Source organism: Gorilla gorilla, chromosome 5 (genome assembly GCF_029281585.2).
Source record: "Gorilla gorilla gorilla isolate KB3781 chromosome 5, NHGRI_mGorGor1-v2.1_pri, whole genome shotgun sequence".
In the NCBI taxonomy this organism is placed as follows: Eukaryota; Metazoa; Chordata; class Mammalia; order Primates; family Hominidae; genus Gorilla; species Gorilla gorilla.
Window position 1 is genome coordinate 49,114,710 of NC_073229.2, and position 16,741 is coordinate 49,131,450.

Genomic DNA, 16,741 nt, shown 5'->3' on the forward strand with positions numbered 1-16,741 from the left:
ATCTCGGCTCACTGCAAGCTCCGCCTCACGGGTTCATGCGATTCTCCTGCCTCAGCCTCCCGAGTAGCTGGGACTACAGGCGCCTGCCACCACACCCAGCTAATTTTTTTGTATTTTTAGTAGAGACAGGGTTTCACCGTGTTAGCCAGGACGGTCTCAATCTCCTGACCTCATGATCTGCCTGCCTCGGCCTCCCAAAGTGCTGGGATTACAGGCGGGAGCCACCGCACCTGGCCTGTTCTCTTTTTTTCTCTATGCTCCTCCTTGAAATTTTATTGTCTGGCTGAGTTTTCCATAGTTTGCATTTTGCTGGCTCCACCCCAAGGCATAGTTTAATATGGACCTGTTTTATCTGTACTTTCTATAAATTGGTAGTTGGCTACAGAGATTTGCTTATAGACTGACTTGATTTTCTTCTTGAATACTTCATTTATGGCACTCCATTGTATTCTTCCATCAGGAGGAAGAACTTAGTACTGGTTATTTACTTTTACTCTACTTTTAATTGCCATTGCTTTTCAATGGCTAAATCTGTTAATTCATTATGGGTTGCAAAAGAATTATAGTCTCAGTCTCTCATTCCTTCCCCATTCACTAGCTGAATAATTTCTAAAATAAGAGATTTACCCTTGGCTGGATGCAGTGACTTACGCCTGTAATCCCAGCACTTTGGGAGGCCGAGGCTGGTGGATCACCTGAGGTCGGGAGTTCAAGACCATCCTGACCAACATGAAGAAACTGTGTCTCTATTAAAAACACAAAATTAGCCGGGAGTGGTGGCGCATGCCTGTAATCCCAGCTACTCGGGAGGCGGAAGTAGGAGAATTGCTTGAACCCGGGAGGCGGAGGTTGCAGTGAGCCGAGATGGCGCCATTGCACTCCAGCCTGGGCATCAAGAGTGAAACTCCATCTCAAAATAAATAAATAAATAAAGTGGAGCACTTGACGGCCATGGGAGAGAATCGGCTATGACCACACACAGCAAGATGATGAGCCCAACAAAGATGATGAGCCCGACTACATGAAAACAACTTCTAATTTCATTCAATCAGAACCAACAGAACTCATCTACAGTGTTAAAAATCAAGACAGTGGCTACTCTAGGGTGGGGGAGGCTGGTTTATGAGTGAATAGGACTCAATGGTGTTTCTTGGAGGGTGAAAATGATGTTGCTTGATGAAGGTGTTGTTTATCTGAGTTTTTACTTGGGGAAAACCCACTGCCCACCTGTGATTTGTCCACCTTTCTCCATGCATGTTGTCCTTCATTCAAGTTTACATTTCTGGTGTTTTGAAACAATTCTCTCTAAGCTAATATAGAATTTCTCCTACTCCAAGTCCTTAGAAATGCTGCATTGAAAATACCAGTGAATTTTTTTTTAATTCCAGGAAATAAATGCCCGTGACTCAGATATAAAAAGGAGAATCTACAAGAGCAGTAGGCTTGGGGGCTGACACCAGAACAGCTTTGGAAAGGGCTGTCGAGCCAGGAACTAGGAATCAAAACCCAAACAAGACCACAGGAGGTAGAGGGTAGAAATTATGCCCCAGTAGTGCATGAATGAATGAATCAAGGGCAGTGACTCATGGGTTGCCTGGCCAGTCTGGAACTTGGGGAAAATAAAGTTGGAAAATTGGGGGATGGAAGAGAGAAGTGTGCATTGACCACTTTCCATGGGAAGAGCATGTGAAGACAGAGGTTGCATATGGATGCCTGCCAGAGGGTCTCCAAGGGGCTGGGGCTCCCTGTAACCAGGTGGGCGAGATGGCTTGATGGATGATGCACTCAGCCGCACAAGGCTTGCTCATGAGTCCCTGCACAAAGTGGCCGTGGTGGCTGGGATGGACACTGCATGGACAGAGCAATTGAGTCACCACTCACCAAGGCTGACCTGGCAGCTGCCACTGCTGAGGACCCAGCCTGCCAAAAGCAGCTGTTTCTTTGAACAGAGAAAAAAAACAGACAATGTTAATTAAGAGCAAGACAGTGTTATGACAGATAAATATGCCACTGCAGCTATAGTAGAGATGTAAACAATCTTGAAATTATAAAAAAAAAAAATGTCGATGGAAAAGACTTACTGCAAGTAAGAAGTTAAAACAGTTGTAAAAATTCTATCTCTGCCCAACTATATACAGATTGTTTCACAGGGAAGTCCTACTAAACCTTCAAAGAGGTTATTGGACTTATTTAAAATATTCAAGAGAATGGAGCAAAATACAGAAAGCTAGGCAACTCACTTTATCAGCTATGAATAGTGTTAATTCTAAAGCCAGTTAGGGAACAAATAATAAAGAAACAAGATAGGAAAATCACTATTAGTAATTAGATGTAAAATAGATGAGAAAAATAGTAGACTGTGTCCATCAGTGTGCTATAAACAAATTAAATATCTTGACCAAGTTATGAATCCCAAGAATAAAAGAATACTTAAATTTTAAATTTTTTAATGCATTTTAACACTTAATTCAATAATTTTAAAAGAGACAATCATATTTCACTAGATGTAGAAATCACTGTAGATGAAATCTAACACTACACCTGACCTACATTTCTTCAGTTATCTCCACTTTTAAGAATCTGTGATCAGTGCAGCACTATTCACAATAGCAAAGGTAAGGAATCAACCCAGATGCCCATCAACAGTGGAATGGATAAAGAAAACTGCGGTACAGGGCCAGGCGCGATGGCTCACGCCTGTAATCCCAGCACTTTGGGAGGGTGAGGCGGGCAGATCACGAAGTCAGGAGTTCGAGACCATCCTGGCTAACACAGTGAAACCCCATCTCTACTAAAAATACAAAAAATTAGCCGGGTGTGGTGGCGGGCACCTGTAGTCCCAGCTACTCGGGAGGCTGAGGCAGGAGAATGGCTTGAACCCAGGAGGTGGAGTTTGCAGTGAGCCGAGATCACGCCACTGCACTCCAGCCTGGGTGACAGAATGAGACTCCGTCTCAAAAAAAAAAGAAAAGAAAAGAAAACTGCAGCACATATACACCATGGTACGCTACCCAGCCAAAAAAACAAGAACGAAATCATGTCCTTCACAGCAACATGGATGGAGGTGGAGACCATTATTCTAAGCAAAGTAATGTAGGAACAGAAAGCCAAATACCACATATTCTCACCTATAAGTGTCAGCTAAACATTGAGTACACAAGGACACAAAGAAGGGAACAATAGACACTGGGGCCTCCTTGAGGGTGGAGGGTGGGAGGAGGGGGAGGATTAAAAAACTACCTATTGGGTATTGTGCTGATTACCTGAGTGACAAAATTATCTGCACACCAAACACCCATGATACACAATTTACCCATGTAACAAACCTGAATATGTATCCCTTGAACCTAAAAAATCAAAAAGAAAAAAGTTAAAAAGAATTCCTGATCAGATTGAGCCAGGACAATGGCCGGGCGTGGTGGCTCACGCCTGTAATCCCAGCACTTTGGGAGGCCGAGGCAGGTGGTCAGGGTAGGCCTCTTGGAGGAGCCATGTGAGCAGACTTGAGAAGGAGAGAAACAGCCATGCAGATATTTGAAGGAAGAACCTTCCAGTATCCCGCTCTAAGCATACCCAGGACTCTGCTCTGGGGCAGACCCTAAAGCTGCGGTGGAAATGGAGGTGGCCACACTCACAGAGACTGTGGCAGAGAGTGATGGGGATTTGGGTCTCCCCTTCCTGCTGTGGCTGTTAGAAGTGCTGGAGTTGGGGAGGGAAAGGCACTGGCATGTGGAGGAAGACTAGGAGAGGAGGGGAGGCTGAAGTGTGTCCCACTCTCACTCCACCTCTCTGTTCTCTATCTCCTGCATCCGGTGCCTCCCCGACTTCCCCAAAGTTGTGGTCCCTGACAAGGAGGACCCTGAGGGCAACCACACCTTGCCATGTAGAGCACCTGGCTTCTCACTTGCCAACATCACTCTGACCTGGCTGCAGGAAGGGGAGGAGCCAACTCTGGACTCAAGACTCAAGGGGACCAGACCCAGGAAGATGAGACATATCAGGGCTGGGCAGCTGTGGGGGGCCCTCCCAGAGAAGGCCTGAGATACACCTGCCTGCAGGTGCTCCTGGGCCTGGAGAAGCCCCTCAGTGTGACTAGGTGAGGTGTTGTCAGAGGACCAGAGGCTGAGGGTGGGGCGTCCCATCCAGATCCTGCCCCCCTCTCTGCCCCAGCACCCAAGGCCCCTTCCTCCCTCCTCTATGGAGATGCTGGGGATGTCCTCATTCTCCTTCTGAGCACTCACATCTCACCCCTCATCTGTCTCTCTAACCTCCTTCCTTCCTGCTGCAGCTTCTGCCCCAGCCCCAGGCTCTGGCCTCTCTCTCCCCAGTTCCACCCTCCAGGGGGTGATGGTTCACTTCCCTCTGAGGAGCCAGCACTAGATGAGAGGCTAGGAGAAGGAAAAGCTCATGGGCCATGGGTTGGGAGGGAGAGTGGGCACTGAAATGGAAGGGTAGGGAGACAGAAGAGGCAGGTATTTCCAAATCACCATTTTTCTGTCATGGTCCAAGGGTGCCATCCTTCTCCCAGGCCCAGGGATGTGGAAAGAGCAGCAGGAATTGGGAAATACTCCACAGGAAAGAACAATGTGCCTCCTCCCTCCACCGGCTTCTTCCTCTTGCCTATTCTGGTCAATTCTCTAAGTGAATCATGTTACCAAAATGTGAAATGTTTATTTTAGGAAAGTCTCCAAATATTAGGGAATAAAATTACTAGTGCCTAAGCCCTGCATACTGAAAAACAGAAGCTTTAAGAAATAAAGACCTGCATGGAAAATTGCTCATCAAGTCGGGGAAGTCAAAGTCTGAGCTGAATCAGCTCTTTTTTTCTTTCTCTTTTTTTTTTCTTTTGAGACGGAGTCTTGCTCTGTCGCCCAGGCTGGAGTGCAGTGGCATGATCTCAGCTCACTGCAACCTCTGCCTCCCCGACTCAAGCAATTCTCCTGTCTCAGGCTCCCAAGTAGCTGGGATTACAGGCATGCGCCACCACGCCCAGCTAATTTTTGTATTTTTCAGCAGAGACGAGGTTTCGCCATGTTGGCCAGGCTGGTCTCAAACTCCTGACCTCAGGTGATCCGCCTGCCTCAGCCTGCCAAAGTTCTGGGATTACAGGCATGAGCCACCGTGCCCAGCTGAATCAGCTCCAAAGTGGTGCTGAAGTGAGAGCCATTTATGTGCCTGTGTGAGTTCACACAGGTCTTGAGACCTCTGTGTCCTCCTTAGAAGAGTGAAGTGAGCACCCAGTGCCTAGACCTTGGTTGTGATAAGTCATTCTCTGATAAAAGGATTCAGGGCTCCATAGAAAAACAGCTGATTCTAGGGCTGGCATAGGAAAAATATAAGGTGAGCCTGGAACATCTTGTAATGCCAGAAAGTAACCGCCACCCATCTCCCAACCCTCACCACCAAAAAATAAGGGCATGTCAGAGGGACACAGGAGTCAACCTGAAAGAGCTCCCTATGGACAAAGCCGGAATAATCTGAGCAACAAAGTTACAACAGTATTGGATTGTGACCCAAAATATAAATAAATATTCATTCCACACTGATTTATTTAATCAAAAATAATTAAATAAATAAATAGGGAAGAAGGGGTAAATCTTCCTTACAGAAGAATTTCAAAACATATATTACGAGAATCTCTTTTCCAGGAGATTGGAATTTTATTTCTCTCACCTTGAATATGGGCTGGACTTGCTGACTTGCTTCCAAAGACTAGAGTATGAAAAAGGAAAAATAATAACTTTACAGTGGAGAAATGTAGCAGACACTACCTTAACTAAGCAATCAGAGTCATGTTAACATCTTGCCCCCCAGAAATGATGTGATGAGGACACTCCCCTCTATGGTATTCTTCCCTTAAACACATAACCCCAATCTAATCATAAGGAAGCATCAGGCAAACCCAAAGTGAGGGACATCCTACAAATTATCTGTCCAGTATTCTTCAAAACTTTCAAGGTCATGAAAACAGGTAAAGACTGGGAAACTCATGATCAGAAAGACTAGGGAGACCCAAAAGCTAAATGCATTAATGGGCCCTGGAAAAACTGGTGAAGTCCAAATAAAGTCTACAGTTTAGCAAATAGTATTATAGCAATGTTAATTTCTTAGTTTCTTAGTCTTGACAGAATTTTGTTAGATGTTAACATTAAGGAAAGCTGGGGTTTATGGAAACTCTGTGTTCTAGCTTTGCAACTCTTTAAATCTATTATTGTTATTGTTATTGGGTTTTTTTGTTTGTTTTGTTTTTGTTTTTTTTTTTGAGATGGAGTCTCGCTCTGTCGCCCAGGCTGGAGTGCAATGGCGCGATCTCAGCTCACTGCAACCTCCACCTCCTGGGTTCAAGCAATTGCCCTGCCTCAGCCTCCCCAGTAGCTGGGATTCCAGGCACCCATCACCACGCTCGGCTAGTTTTTGTATTTTTAGTAGAGATGGGGTTTCGCCATGTTGGCCAGGGTGGTCTCGAACTCCCGACCTCAGGTGATCTGTCCGCCTTGGCCTCCCAAAGTTAAATCTATTATTATTCAAAACAAATTTAATTAAAAGTGAAATGAGGCTAGGTACAGTAGCTCATGCCTGTAATCCCAGTCCTTTGGGAGGCCAATTTAAGCCCAGGAGTTTGAGAGAAGCCTGGGCAACATAGTGAGACCTTGTCTTATAAAAAAAATTTAATTTAAAAAATGAAATGAATAGACATATATTAAATAAATAATTAAATCGATAATTAATAACATTCAGAAACAGAAAACATCAGCCCCAAATGGGTTTACTGATAAATTCTACCAAACATTTAAGGAAAAAATTATACCAATTTTCTATAATCTCTTCCAGAAGACATACTTTCTTTTGTTGATGTTGTTATTCAGTTTTAATTTCATAATCATAAACTTAATGCTGCAATCCAGCTAGGCATGGAAGGGAACAAGAAAACCATGAAACCCAAAGGGAACTGCAGTGAGAGCACAAAGATTCTAGGATACTGCGAGCAGATGGATGGAGGGTGCTCTCCTGAGCTACAGAAGCAATGGTCTAGTGGTTAAGATAAAACACAAGTCAGGCCGGGCGCGGTGGCTCACACCTGTAATTCCAGCACTTTGGGAGGCTGACGCAGGTGGGATCACCTGAGGTCAGGAGTTCAAGACCAGCCTGACCAACACGGAGAAACCCCATCTCTACTAAAAATACAGAATTAGCCAGGTGTGGTGGTGCATGCCTGTAATCCCAGCTACTCGGGAGGCTGAGGCAGGAGAATCGCCTGAACTCAGGAAGCAGAGGTTGCAGTGAGCCGAGATGGCGCCATTGCACTCCAGCCTGGCAACAAGAGCGAAACTCAGTCTCAAAAAAAAAACACAAGTCAAACTTAGTCGAGTTGTGTACAGTCAGCGATGGTGATCTTCTTGATGGTCTTGCCATTCCCAGACCCAAAGTGCTCCATGGCCTCCACAATATTCATGCCATCTTTCACCTTGCCAAAGACCATGTGCTTGCCATCCAACCACTCAGTCTTGGCAGTGCAGATGAAAAACTGGGAATTGCCCAGGCTTGGTGGCTTATGCCGTAATCCCAGCACTTTGGGAGGCCGAGATGGACAGATCACCTGAGGTCAGGAGTTCGAGACCAGCCTGACCAATATGGTGAAACCCCGTCTCTACTAAAAATACAAATATTAGTCAGGCATGGTGGTGCATGCCTGTAATCCCAGCTACTCAGGAGGCTGAGGCAGGAGAATTGCTTGAACCTGGGAGGCGGAAGTTGCAGTGAGCCAAGATCGCGCCACTGCACTCCAGCCTGGGCGACAGAATTAAGACTCCATCTCAAAAAAACGAGAAAAAAGAAAAACTGGGAATCATTTGTGTTGGGTCCAGCATTTGCCATGGACAAGATGCCAGGACCTGTATGCTTTAGGATGAAGTTCTCGTCATCAAATTTCTCCCCATAGATGGACTTGCCACCAGTGCCATTATGGCGTGTGAAGTCACCACCCTGACACATAAACCCTGGAATAATTCTGTGAAAGGAGGAACATTTATAATCAAATCCTTTCTCTCCAGTGCTCAGAGCACGGAAGTTTTCTGCTGTCTTTGGAAACTTGTCTGCAAACAGCTTGAAGGAGACACAGCCCGAGGGCTCGCCATTGACAGCGATGTTGAAGGACACGGTGGGGTTGACCATGGCTGATAGTACGGGGCTCCTGATGGTGGCGTCTGCAAAGCCAAGACAGACACTTTCTATCTCATTTCATGAGGCCGGGATTCCATGAGGGAATACTTTCTAACTAATTCCATGAGGCCAGCATTAGCCAAATACCAAAATCAGATGAAGACTTCACAAAAAAAGAAAACCACAGACCAATATCTCTCATGAACATAGGTGCAAAAATCCTCAGCAAAATGCTAGCAAATCAAATCCACAATGTATGAGAAGAACAATACACCATGCCTAAGTGAGATTTATCCCAGGTATGCAAAGTTACTTCAACATTTGAAAATCAGTTAATGTAATCCATTAAATCAACTGGCTAAAGAAGAAAATCACATGATCATATCAATAGAGGCAGAAAAAGCAATTGACAACATCCAACACCCATTCATGATGATTAAAAAAAAAATCTCTTAGCAAGCTAGAAATAGAGAAGACCTTACTCAACTTGATAAACAACATCCACAAAACATCCACAGCTAACATCACACTTAATGGTGAGAAACTAAAAGCTTGCCTGCTAAGATCAGAACAAGGCAGGAGTGACCCTCTCAACACAGCTTTTCAACGTTGTACTGGAAGTCCTAGCTAAAGTAGTAAGACAAGAAAAGGAACTAAAAGGTATACAAATTTGGAACAAGAAATAAAACTGTCTTTGTTTACAGATGATATGATTATCTATGTAGAAAATCAAAAAGAATCCACACATAAAAAACTCCTGGAACTAACAAGCAATTAATTATAGCAAGGTTGCAGGATATAAAGTTAATATGTAAAAGCCAATCACTTTTCTATGTATCAGCAATGAGCATGTAGAATTCGCCATTTAATTTTTTTTTTTTTCAAGACGGAGTCTTGTTCTGTCGCCCAGGCTAGAGTGCAGTGGCGCGATCTCAACTCACTGCAACCTCCTCCTCCCGGGTTCAAGCAATTCTCCTGCCTCAGCCTCCTGAGTAGCTGGGATTACAGGCGTGCCCCACCATGCCCAGCTAATTTTTGTATTTTTAGTACAGACGGGGTTTTACCATGTTGGCCAGGGTGATCTCGAACTTCTGACCTCATGTTCTGCCTGCCTCAGCCTCCCAAAGTGCTGGGATTACAGGCGTGAGCCACCGTGCCTGGTCCAGAATTTGCCATTTAAAACACAATACCACTTACATTAGCACCCCCAAAAATGAAACACTTAGGTACAAATCTAAGAAAATATGTACAAGATCTATATGAACAAAACTACAAAACTGACAAAAGAAATCAAAGAACTAAACAAATGGAGAGATATTCCATGTTCATAGTCAGGAAGGCTCAATACTGTTAATATATCTGTTCTTTCCAACTTGATCTGTGGAATGAATGCAATCTCAATTAAAAAAAACTCAGTAAGTTATTTTGTCGATATTAACAAACTGATTCGAACTTTATATGGTGGGGCAAAAGACCTAGCCAGCACAATATAGGAGAAAAATAAAGTCAAAGACCACCACTACCTGACTTAGACTTTCTATAAAGCCATAGTAATCAAGACAGAGTGGTGATTAGCATAGCCATTGTGGGAAACAGTATGGAGGTTCTGCAAAAATTTTAAAAATAGAAATACCACATGATCCAGCAATCCCACTAATGGGTATATATCCAAAGGATACGAAATCAGTATGTTGAGATATTTGCACTCCCATATTCATTGCATCATTATTCTTTTTTTTTTTTTCCTTTAGAGATAGAGTCTATGTTGCCCAGGGCAACTCCTGGCCTCAAGCGATCCTGCTGTCTCAGCTTCCCAATTAGCTGGGATTATAAGCACGAGACACTGCACCTGGCTGCAGCATTATTCTCAATAGCAAAGATATAGAATCCACCTAAGTGTCCATCAATGGATGAATGGATAAAGAAAATGTGGTATATATAAAAAATGGAATATTATTCAGCCTTAAAAAACAAAATCCTGTCATTTGTGACAACATGGATGAACCTGGAAGACATTATGTTAAGTGAAATAAGCCAGGCACAGAAAGACAAATACAATCTCACTTATATGTGGAGTATAGAAAAAGTCAGACTCATAAATAGAGAGTAAACTGGTGGTTATCAGAGGCTGGGAGGTGGGGGAATTGGGGAGATGTTAGTCAAAGAACACAAGATTTCAGATAGGAAGAATAAGTCAAGAGATCTATTGTACCTTATGGTGACTAAACTTAATAACAACATATTGTGTATTTCAAAATAGTATGAGAATAGCTTTAAGCATTCTCATCACATACACAAAATATGTATGTGAGGTAATGTACATATTATTGAATTGTTTGGTTTATCCATTCCACAATGTGTGTGTATGTATGTGCATATATATATATAAACATGATGTACACCATAAATGTATAAAATTAGTCAATCGAAAAATTAATTTTAGAAAGACAGAGTGGCATTGGCAAAGAATAGACAAATTGATCCACTTGAGCAGAACAGAAAGCCAAGAAATAGTCCCACATAAATACAAGGAGCAAAGACAATACAATAAAGATAGTCTTTTCAGCAAATGATGCTGGAACAACTGGACAGCCATGTACAAGAAAAATGAGAAGAGCTCTCTTAAAAGGTTACTGTGAAAGCCACCTGTGACAGTAACAGAAAGTGCCCAGCAGGGTCTCTGACACTTAGTAATGTAATCTCTCTCACTGTAATGTAATGGCTAAACTTCAACATCCCTCAGCCCCCATCTCCATAAGACTTTCCCATAGAGGCAACAATGATTCCTGTCAGTCACCCAGTCCTGCCAATCCACTGGGTAGGATACAATATTGAAGGGCCCATCAGCACACTGGCCTTAGGGGGCTCTGCAGCCCCTTGACCTTGTGGATGATGCTGGCCTTAATCTTCTCTTGTCCGTGGCTAAAGACAGGCCCCTTCTGCGGAGGCCAGGCCAGAATAGTCAGGAATAACAAAAACAACAATAAATAAATAAACACAGTAACATAATCTATGTGTCTTAGTCCGTTTCCTGCTGCTATAACAGAATACTACAGACTGGGTAATTTATTTTGTTGTTTTTTCAGACAGGGTCTCTCTCTGTCGCTCAGACTGGAGTGCAGCGGCACGATCTCGACTCACTGCAACCTCCACCTCCCAGACTCAAGTGATCCTCCCACCTCAGCCTCCTAAATAACTGGGACCACAGGCCCGCACGACCACACCAGCTAATTTTTGTGTTTTTTTGTAGAGATGGGTTTTGCCATGTTGCCCAGTCTGGTCTCAAACTCCTGGGCTCAAGCCTTCCAACCACCTTGGCCTCCCAAAGTGCTGGGATTACAGGCTTGAGCCACCACACCCAGCACAGACTGGGTAATTTATAAAGAAAATAAATGTATTTCCCACAGAGCTGGAGGCTGAGAAGTCCAAGAGCATGACACTGGCATCTTATGAGGGCCTGGCTGCAGTATCATCCCATGGTGAGAGGTGGAAGGGCAAAGAGGCTGAACTGATTTCTATCATGCCATACAATGGCATTAATCTATTCAATCTAATCAACCCTGAAAGGTCCCACATCGGCTGGGCACGGTGGCTCATGCCTGTAATCCCAGCACTTTGGGAGGCCAAGGCAGGTGGATCACCTGAGGTCAGGAGTTCGAGACCAGCCTGACCAATATGATGAAACCCCGTCTCTATTAAAAATACAAAAATTAGCTAAGCGTGTTGGCATGTGCCTGTAATTCCAGCTACTCAGGAGGCTGAGACAGGAGAATCACTTGAACATGGGAGGCGGAGGTTGCAGTGAGCTGAGATTGTGCCATTGCACTCCAGCCTGGGCAACAAGAGCGAAACTCCATCTCAAAAAAAGAAAAAAAAAAGTCTTGCATCTTAATACCATTAGGATAGCAATTAAATGTCAACATGAGTTTTGTTGGGGACATTCAACCTTAGCACTAGGTATTCTGGTTTATGTATTTTTTTAGCTTAATTCCTTCATTTCTACAATTATGAGATCCATGATTATCCACTATATTTGGTTTTCTTTCTTTTTGTTTTTTTGTTTTTTGTTTTTTGTTTTTTGAGACAGAGTCTCGCTCTGTCGCCAGGCTGGAGTGCAGTGGCATGATCTCAGCTCACTGCAACCTCTGGCTCCCGGGTTGAAGTGATTCTCCTGCCTCAGCCTCCCGAGTGGCTGGGACTACAGGCATGCACCACCATGCCCGGCTAATTTTTGTATTTTTAGTAGAGATGGGGTTTCACCATGTTGGCCAGGATGGTCTCGATCTCTTGACCTCATGATCCGCCCGCCTCGGCCTCCCAAAGTGCTGAGATTACAGGTGTGAGCCACTGCGCCTGGCCTCATCCACTATATTTGAACCGACCCAAAGGCCAGTGCTTGCTTAATTAAGTTCCCACAGGTGAACAAAGCCAAAATTCAGATTCTATTTTATTTATGGTTTAGAATTACCTACTGTGAAAAAAAAAAACTAGCTACTATAAATTATTGGGGGTTAGTCCATTTAGTCCATTTTGGAGTTCATAACCTAAAGCAGAAACTCACATGGTTGAAATGTCACTTTCCCAAAGGATTGTTATTAGTGTATCATTTAGATTGTCTTGCAAAAGTCTCATTTGTTGTTTTTTCTAAATGGCTGCTAATCTTTTAAATTAACAGATAGAGGGCCAGGCACGGTGGTTCACACCTGTAATCCCAGCACTCTGGGAGGCTGAGGCAGTCGGATCACTTGAGGCCAGGTGTTCAAGACGAGCCTGGCCAACATGGTGAAACCCTGTCTGTACTAAAAATACAAAAATTAGCTCGGCATAGTGGCACACGTCTGTAATCCCAGCTTCTTGGGAGGCTGAGGCATAAGAGGCATAAGAATTGCTTGAACCCGGCAAGCAGAGGTTCCAGCAAGCAGAGATTTTGCCATTGCACTCCAGCCTGGGTGACAGAGCATTGCTCTGTCCACCTCCCAAAAATGTAGTTAATTTTTTTCTTTTCTTTTTTTTCTTTTTTTTCTTTCTTTCTTTCTTTTTTTTTTTTTTTTGAGAGACGGAGTCTTGCTCTGTTGCCCAGGCTGGAGTGCAGTGGCACAATCTCAGCTCACTGCAACCTCCGCCTCCCAGGTTCAAGCAATTCTCCTGCCTCAGCCTCGCAAGTAGCTGGGATTACAGGTGGCTACCACCACGCTTAGCTAATTTTTTGTATTTTTAGTAGAGACGGGGTTTCATCATGTTCGCCAGGCTAGTCTTGAACTCCTGACCTTAAGTGATCCCCCTGCCTCGGCCTCCCAAAGTGCCGGGATTACAAGCGTGAGCCACTGCGCCCGGCCAACTTTCAATGTTAATTAGTTGTGGATTGTTTAACCATATACTGCATAGTTTCACTTATCTATAATAACAGTAGTTTGGGGCTCTTATATTCTAATAATTAAGACTTTAGCTGTGTACACATTGCAATTAAAGTATGAGCCATGCATAACCTTATCACCAAGATACAAGAGGGAAAGCCCTTCTCCCCTAAAACTTTTACAAAAGTTCTGGGTTCTTTTTCCACTTAAGTGGGAAAAAGTCAGCTAATGAGGAACGTAAAGTCTTTGGCCTCATCTAAAGGTGCTTTGGCCCGCAAGTGTGAGAAGCACTGACCGCTGGGAAGGCCTCACTGCCTGGTTCCTGGACTCTTACACCATGGCAGAGGCCATCTTCCCTCCCAATGCAGAGTGATATCCAGATAGCGAGCTGGCTAGCAGCTGTCCACTCTCCAGCAATCCTGCCTTCTGGGGCATGGTTTTCTAAGGACCTTCCTGTTCCTAGATGATCAAAATTGGGACCAGCCACTCCCTTCTGAGCCACTCCTGCCTCTGGGCCTGTGGCTATGTCACAGTCCAGTCACAACAGGACATCCCTTCAGAACACCCTGCAGGAAGCTGACATCTCTATGCAGACTCACACATGCACGGTGTGTGCACAGGCCTTTGGTTCTAGTTCAGGAGGTGTTGGGGGAGGCTCACTAGTCCAACAGAACTTGAGGCCAGTTGTACCAGTGTCATATCCCAGGAGCCAAGGTTACAAGGGATACAAAGTGCCCAGACCTACCAGAGAAGGCAAACCCCTACAGCATGCAGGGTTAGACAGGGGCAAGAAACAAGGTCATTCTGGGCCAGCAAGAAGAGGGAAAGGGAAATGACAGGCATACCTCGGAGATACTGAAGATTTGTTTCCAGACCATAGCAACAAAGTGAGTCACACAAACTTTTTAGTTCCCTATTGTGCATAAAAGTTATGTTTGTACTGTATTATAGTCTGTTAAGTGTACAGTAGCATTGTGTACAAAAAACTGTGTATATACTTAATGGAGTCTCGCTCTGTCACCCAGGCTGGAGTGCAGTGCCACGATTTTGGCTCACTGCAACCTCCACCTCCTGAGTTCAAGCCATTCTCCTGCTGAGGCTCCCAAGTACCTGGGACTACAGGTGCCCATCACCATGCCCAGCTAATTTTTGTATTTTTAGTAGAGATGAGGTTTCACCATGTTGGCCAGGCTAATCTTGAACTCCTGACCTCAAGTGATCCACCCGCCTCGGCCTCCCAAAGTGCTGGGATTACAGGCATGAGCCACTGTATCTGGCCATATACTTTAATTTTAAAATACTTAATTGCTAAACAAATGCTAACAATCATATGAGGCTTCAGCTAATCCTGATCTTTTTGCTGGGGGAGGGTCTTGCCTCCATGGATCAGGGGCATGGCTGCTGAAGGCTGCTTTGACAACTTCTTAAAATAAGACAATGATGTTTGCCATTTGCCGCATGGATTATTCCTTTCAATATTGTTGTGCCTCAGGGAATAGGGAGGCCTGGAAAGCAGAGTCGGGAGAATGGCCAGTTGGTGAAGCAGTCACAACACACACATTTTTCCATTAAGTTTGCTGTCTTACAGGAGCATCGCTCATGGTGTCCCAAAACAATCACTATAGTTAGCTTCAGTAACTGATTACAGGTCACTGTAACAAGTATAATAACGAAAATGCTTGAAACATTTTGAGAATTCCACAGTGTGACATGGAGACATGATGTCTGCCTGCTGTTGGAAAAATAGCACCAATAGACCTGTTTGATGTGCTTGACACAGGGTTGCCACAAGCCTCCAATCTCTAAATAAAAAACAGCATCTGCAAAGGGCAATAAAGGGAAGCACAATAAAAGGTACATCTGCAAAGGGGAATCAGCACTTAAGCAAGGTCAGGATGAGCTTTCAGGTCAGGTGGACCTAGACGTGAACCCTCCAGGCCCTACCAACAACCAGCTGTGGACCTTCGAGCACATCCAGCCTAGAGCTGCCCCCAACAGACACTTCCCCAGTGAATGCTGAATGAAACCATCTGAGCCAGTTTCCTCAGGTGCAAACCAGTGAGGTAATTCCTACCTTGCAGAGTGAAGTGAGAAAAGACTGTGTTAAGAAAAAGGTGTGCCGGGTGCGGTGGCTCACACCTGTAATCCCAGCACTTTGGGAGGCCAAGACGGGCGGATCACGAGGTCAGGAGATCGAGACCACCCTGGCTAACACGGTGAAACCCCATCTCCACTAAAAATACAAAAAATTAGCTGGGCGTGGTGGCGGGCACCTGTAGTCCCAGCTACTCGGGAGGCTGAGGCAGGAGAATGGCGTGAACCCGGGAGGCAGAGCTTGCAGTGAGCCCAGATTGCGCCACTGCAGTCCAGCCTGGGCGACAGAGCGAGACTCCGTCTCAAAAAAAAAAAAAAAAAAAAAAGACACATGACCTGTGGTAGCCTTTCCTTTCTGTCTGGCAGCAGCCACTGGGTAAACCAAGATGGTGCACACAAGTACATCCAGAAGCTATGGAAGAAGCAGTCTGATGTCATGAGCTTTCTTCTGAGGGTCCGCTACTGGCAGTACCCCCAGCTCTCTGCTCTCCACAGGGATCCCCGCGCCACCCAGCCCAATAAAGCACGCTACTGGGCTACAGCCAAGCAAGGTTATGTTATATATAAGCGCCATGGTGGCTGAAAATCTAGTTCCTAAGAAGGCAACTTAACAGCAAGCCTGTCTATCATGGTGTTAACCAGCTAGTTTGCTTAAAGCCTTCAGTCTGTTACAGAAGAGCAAGCTGGATGCCACTGTGGGGCTCTGAGTCCTGAATTCTCACTGGGCTGGTTAAAGATTCCACATACAAAGTTTTTGAGGCTATCCTAGTTGATCCATTCCATAACACTATCAGAAGGAAACCTGACACCCAGTGGTCCACAAGCATAGGGAGATGCGTAGGCTATCTGCAGGCCAAGAGAGCCACGGCCTTGGAAAGGGCTGTTAAGTTCTACCACACTATTGGTGGTTCTCGCCATGCAGCTTGAAGAAGGTGCAATACTCTCCAGCTCCACAGCTACTGCTAATATGTTTGTAAAATTCATACCTAATAAACACTAGATCAAAAAAAAAAAAATCACAGACCTGTGGTAGGCTGGGCACCAGTGCTCTAAAGCAAGTTCTGCCTAAACTGGCAGGGACATTTTTCACATCAGGAACAGGAGTTGTTCCTGGACTCTGTCTGGGGCCAGGC

The 16,741-nt window shown here is 44.7% G+C and overlaps 1 protein-coding gene and 1 pseudogene across 1 annotated transcript; one reads left to right on the plus strand and one right to left on the minus strand.

The window, feature by feature from the left end:
* Positions 1-7,360: 7,360 nt before the first annotated feature.
* On the minus strand, positions 7,361-8,172 carry LOC101147117 (peptidyl-prolyl cis-trans isomerase A-like). The gene is made up of 2 exons (XM_031012509.1): positions 7,943-8,172; positions 7,361-7,520 (listed from the first exon to the last, which is right to left on the minus strand). The coding sequence occupies exons 1-2, from the start codon at positions 8,170-8,172 to the stop codon at positions 7,361-7,363; spliced, it is 390 nt and encodes a 129-aa protein (XP_030868369.1).
* A 7,767-nt stretch (positions 8,173-15,939) lies between these two features.
* On the plus strand, positions 15,940-16,574 carry LOC101144338 (large ribosomal subunit protein eL15-like; annotated as a pseudogene).
* Positions 16,575-16,741: the final 167 nt, after the last annotated feature.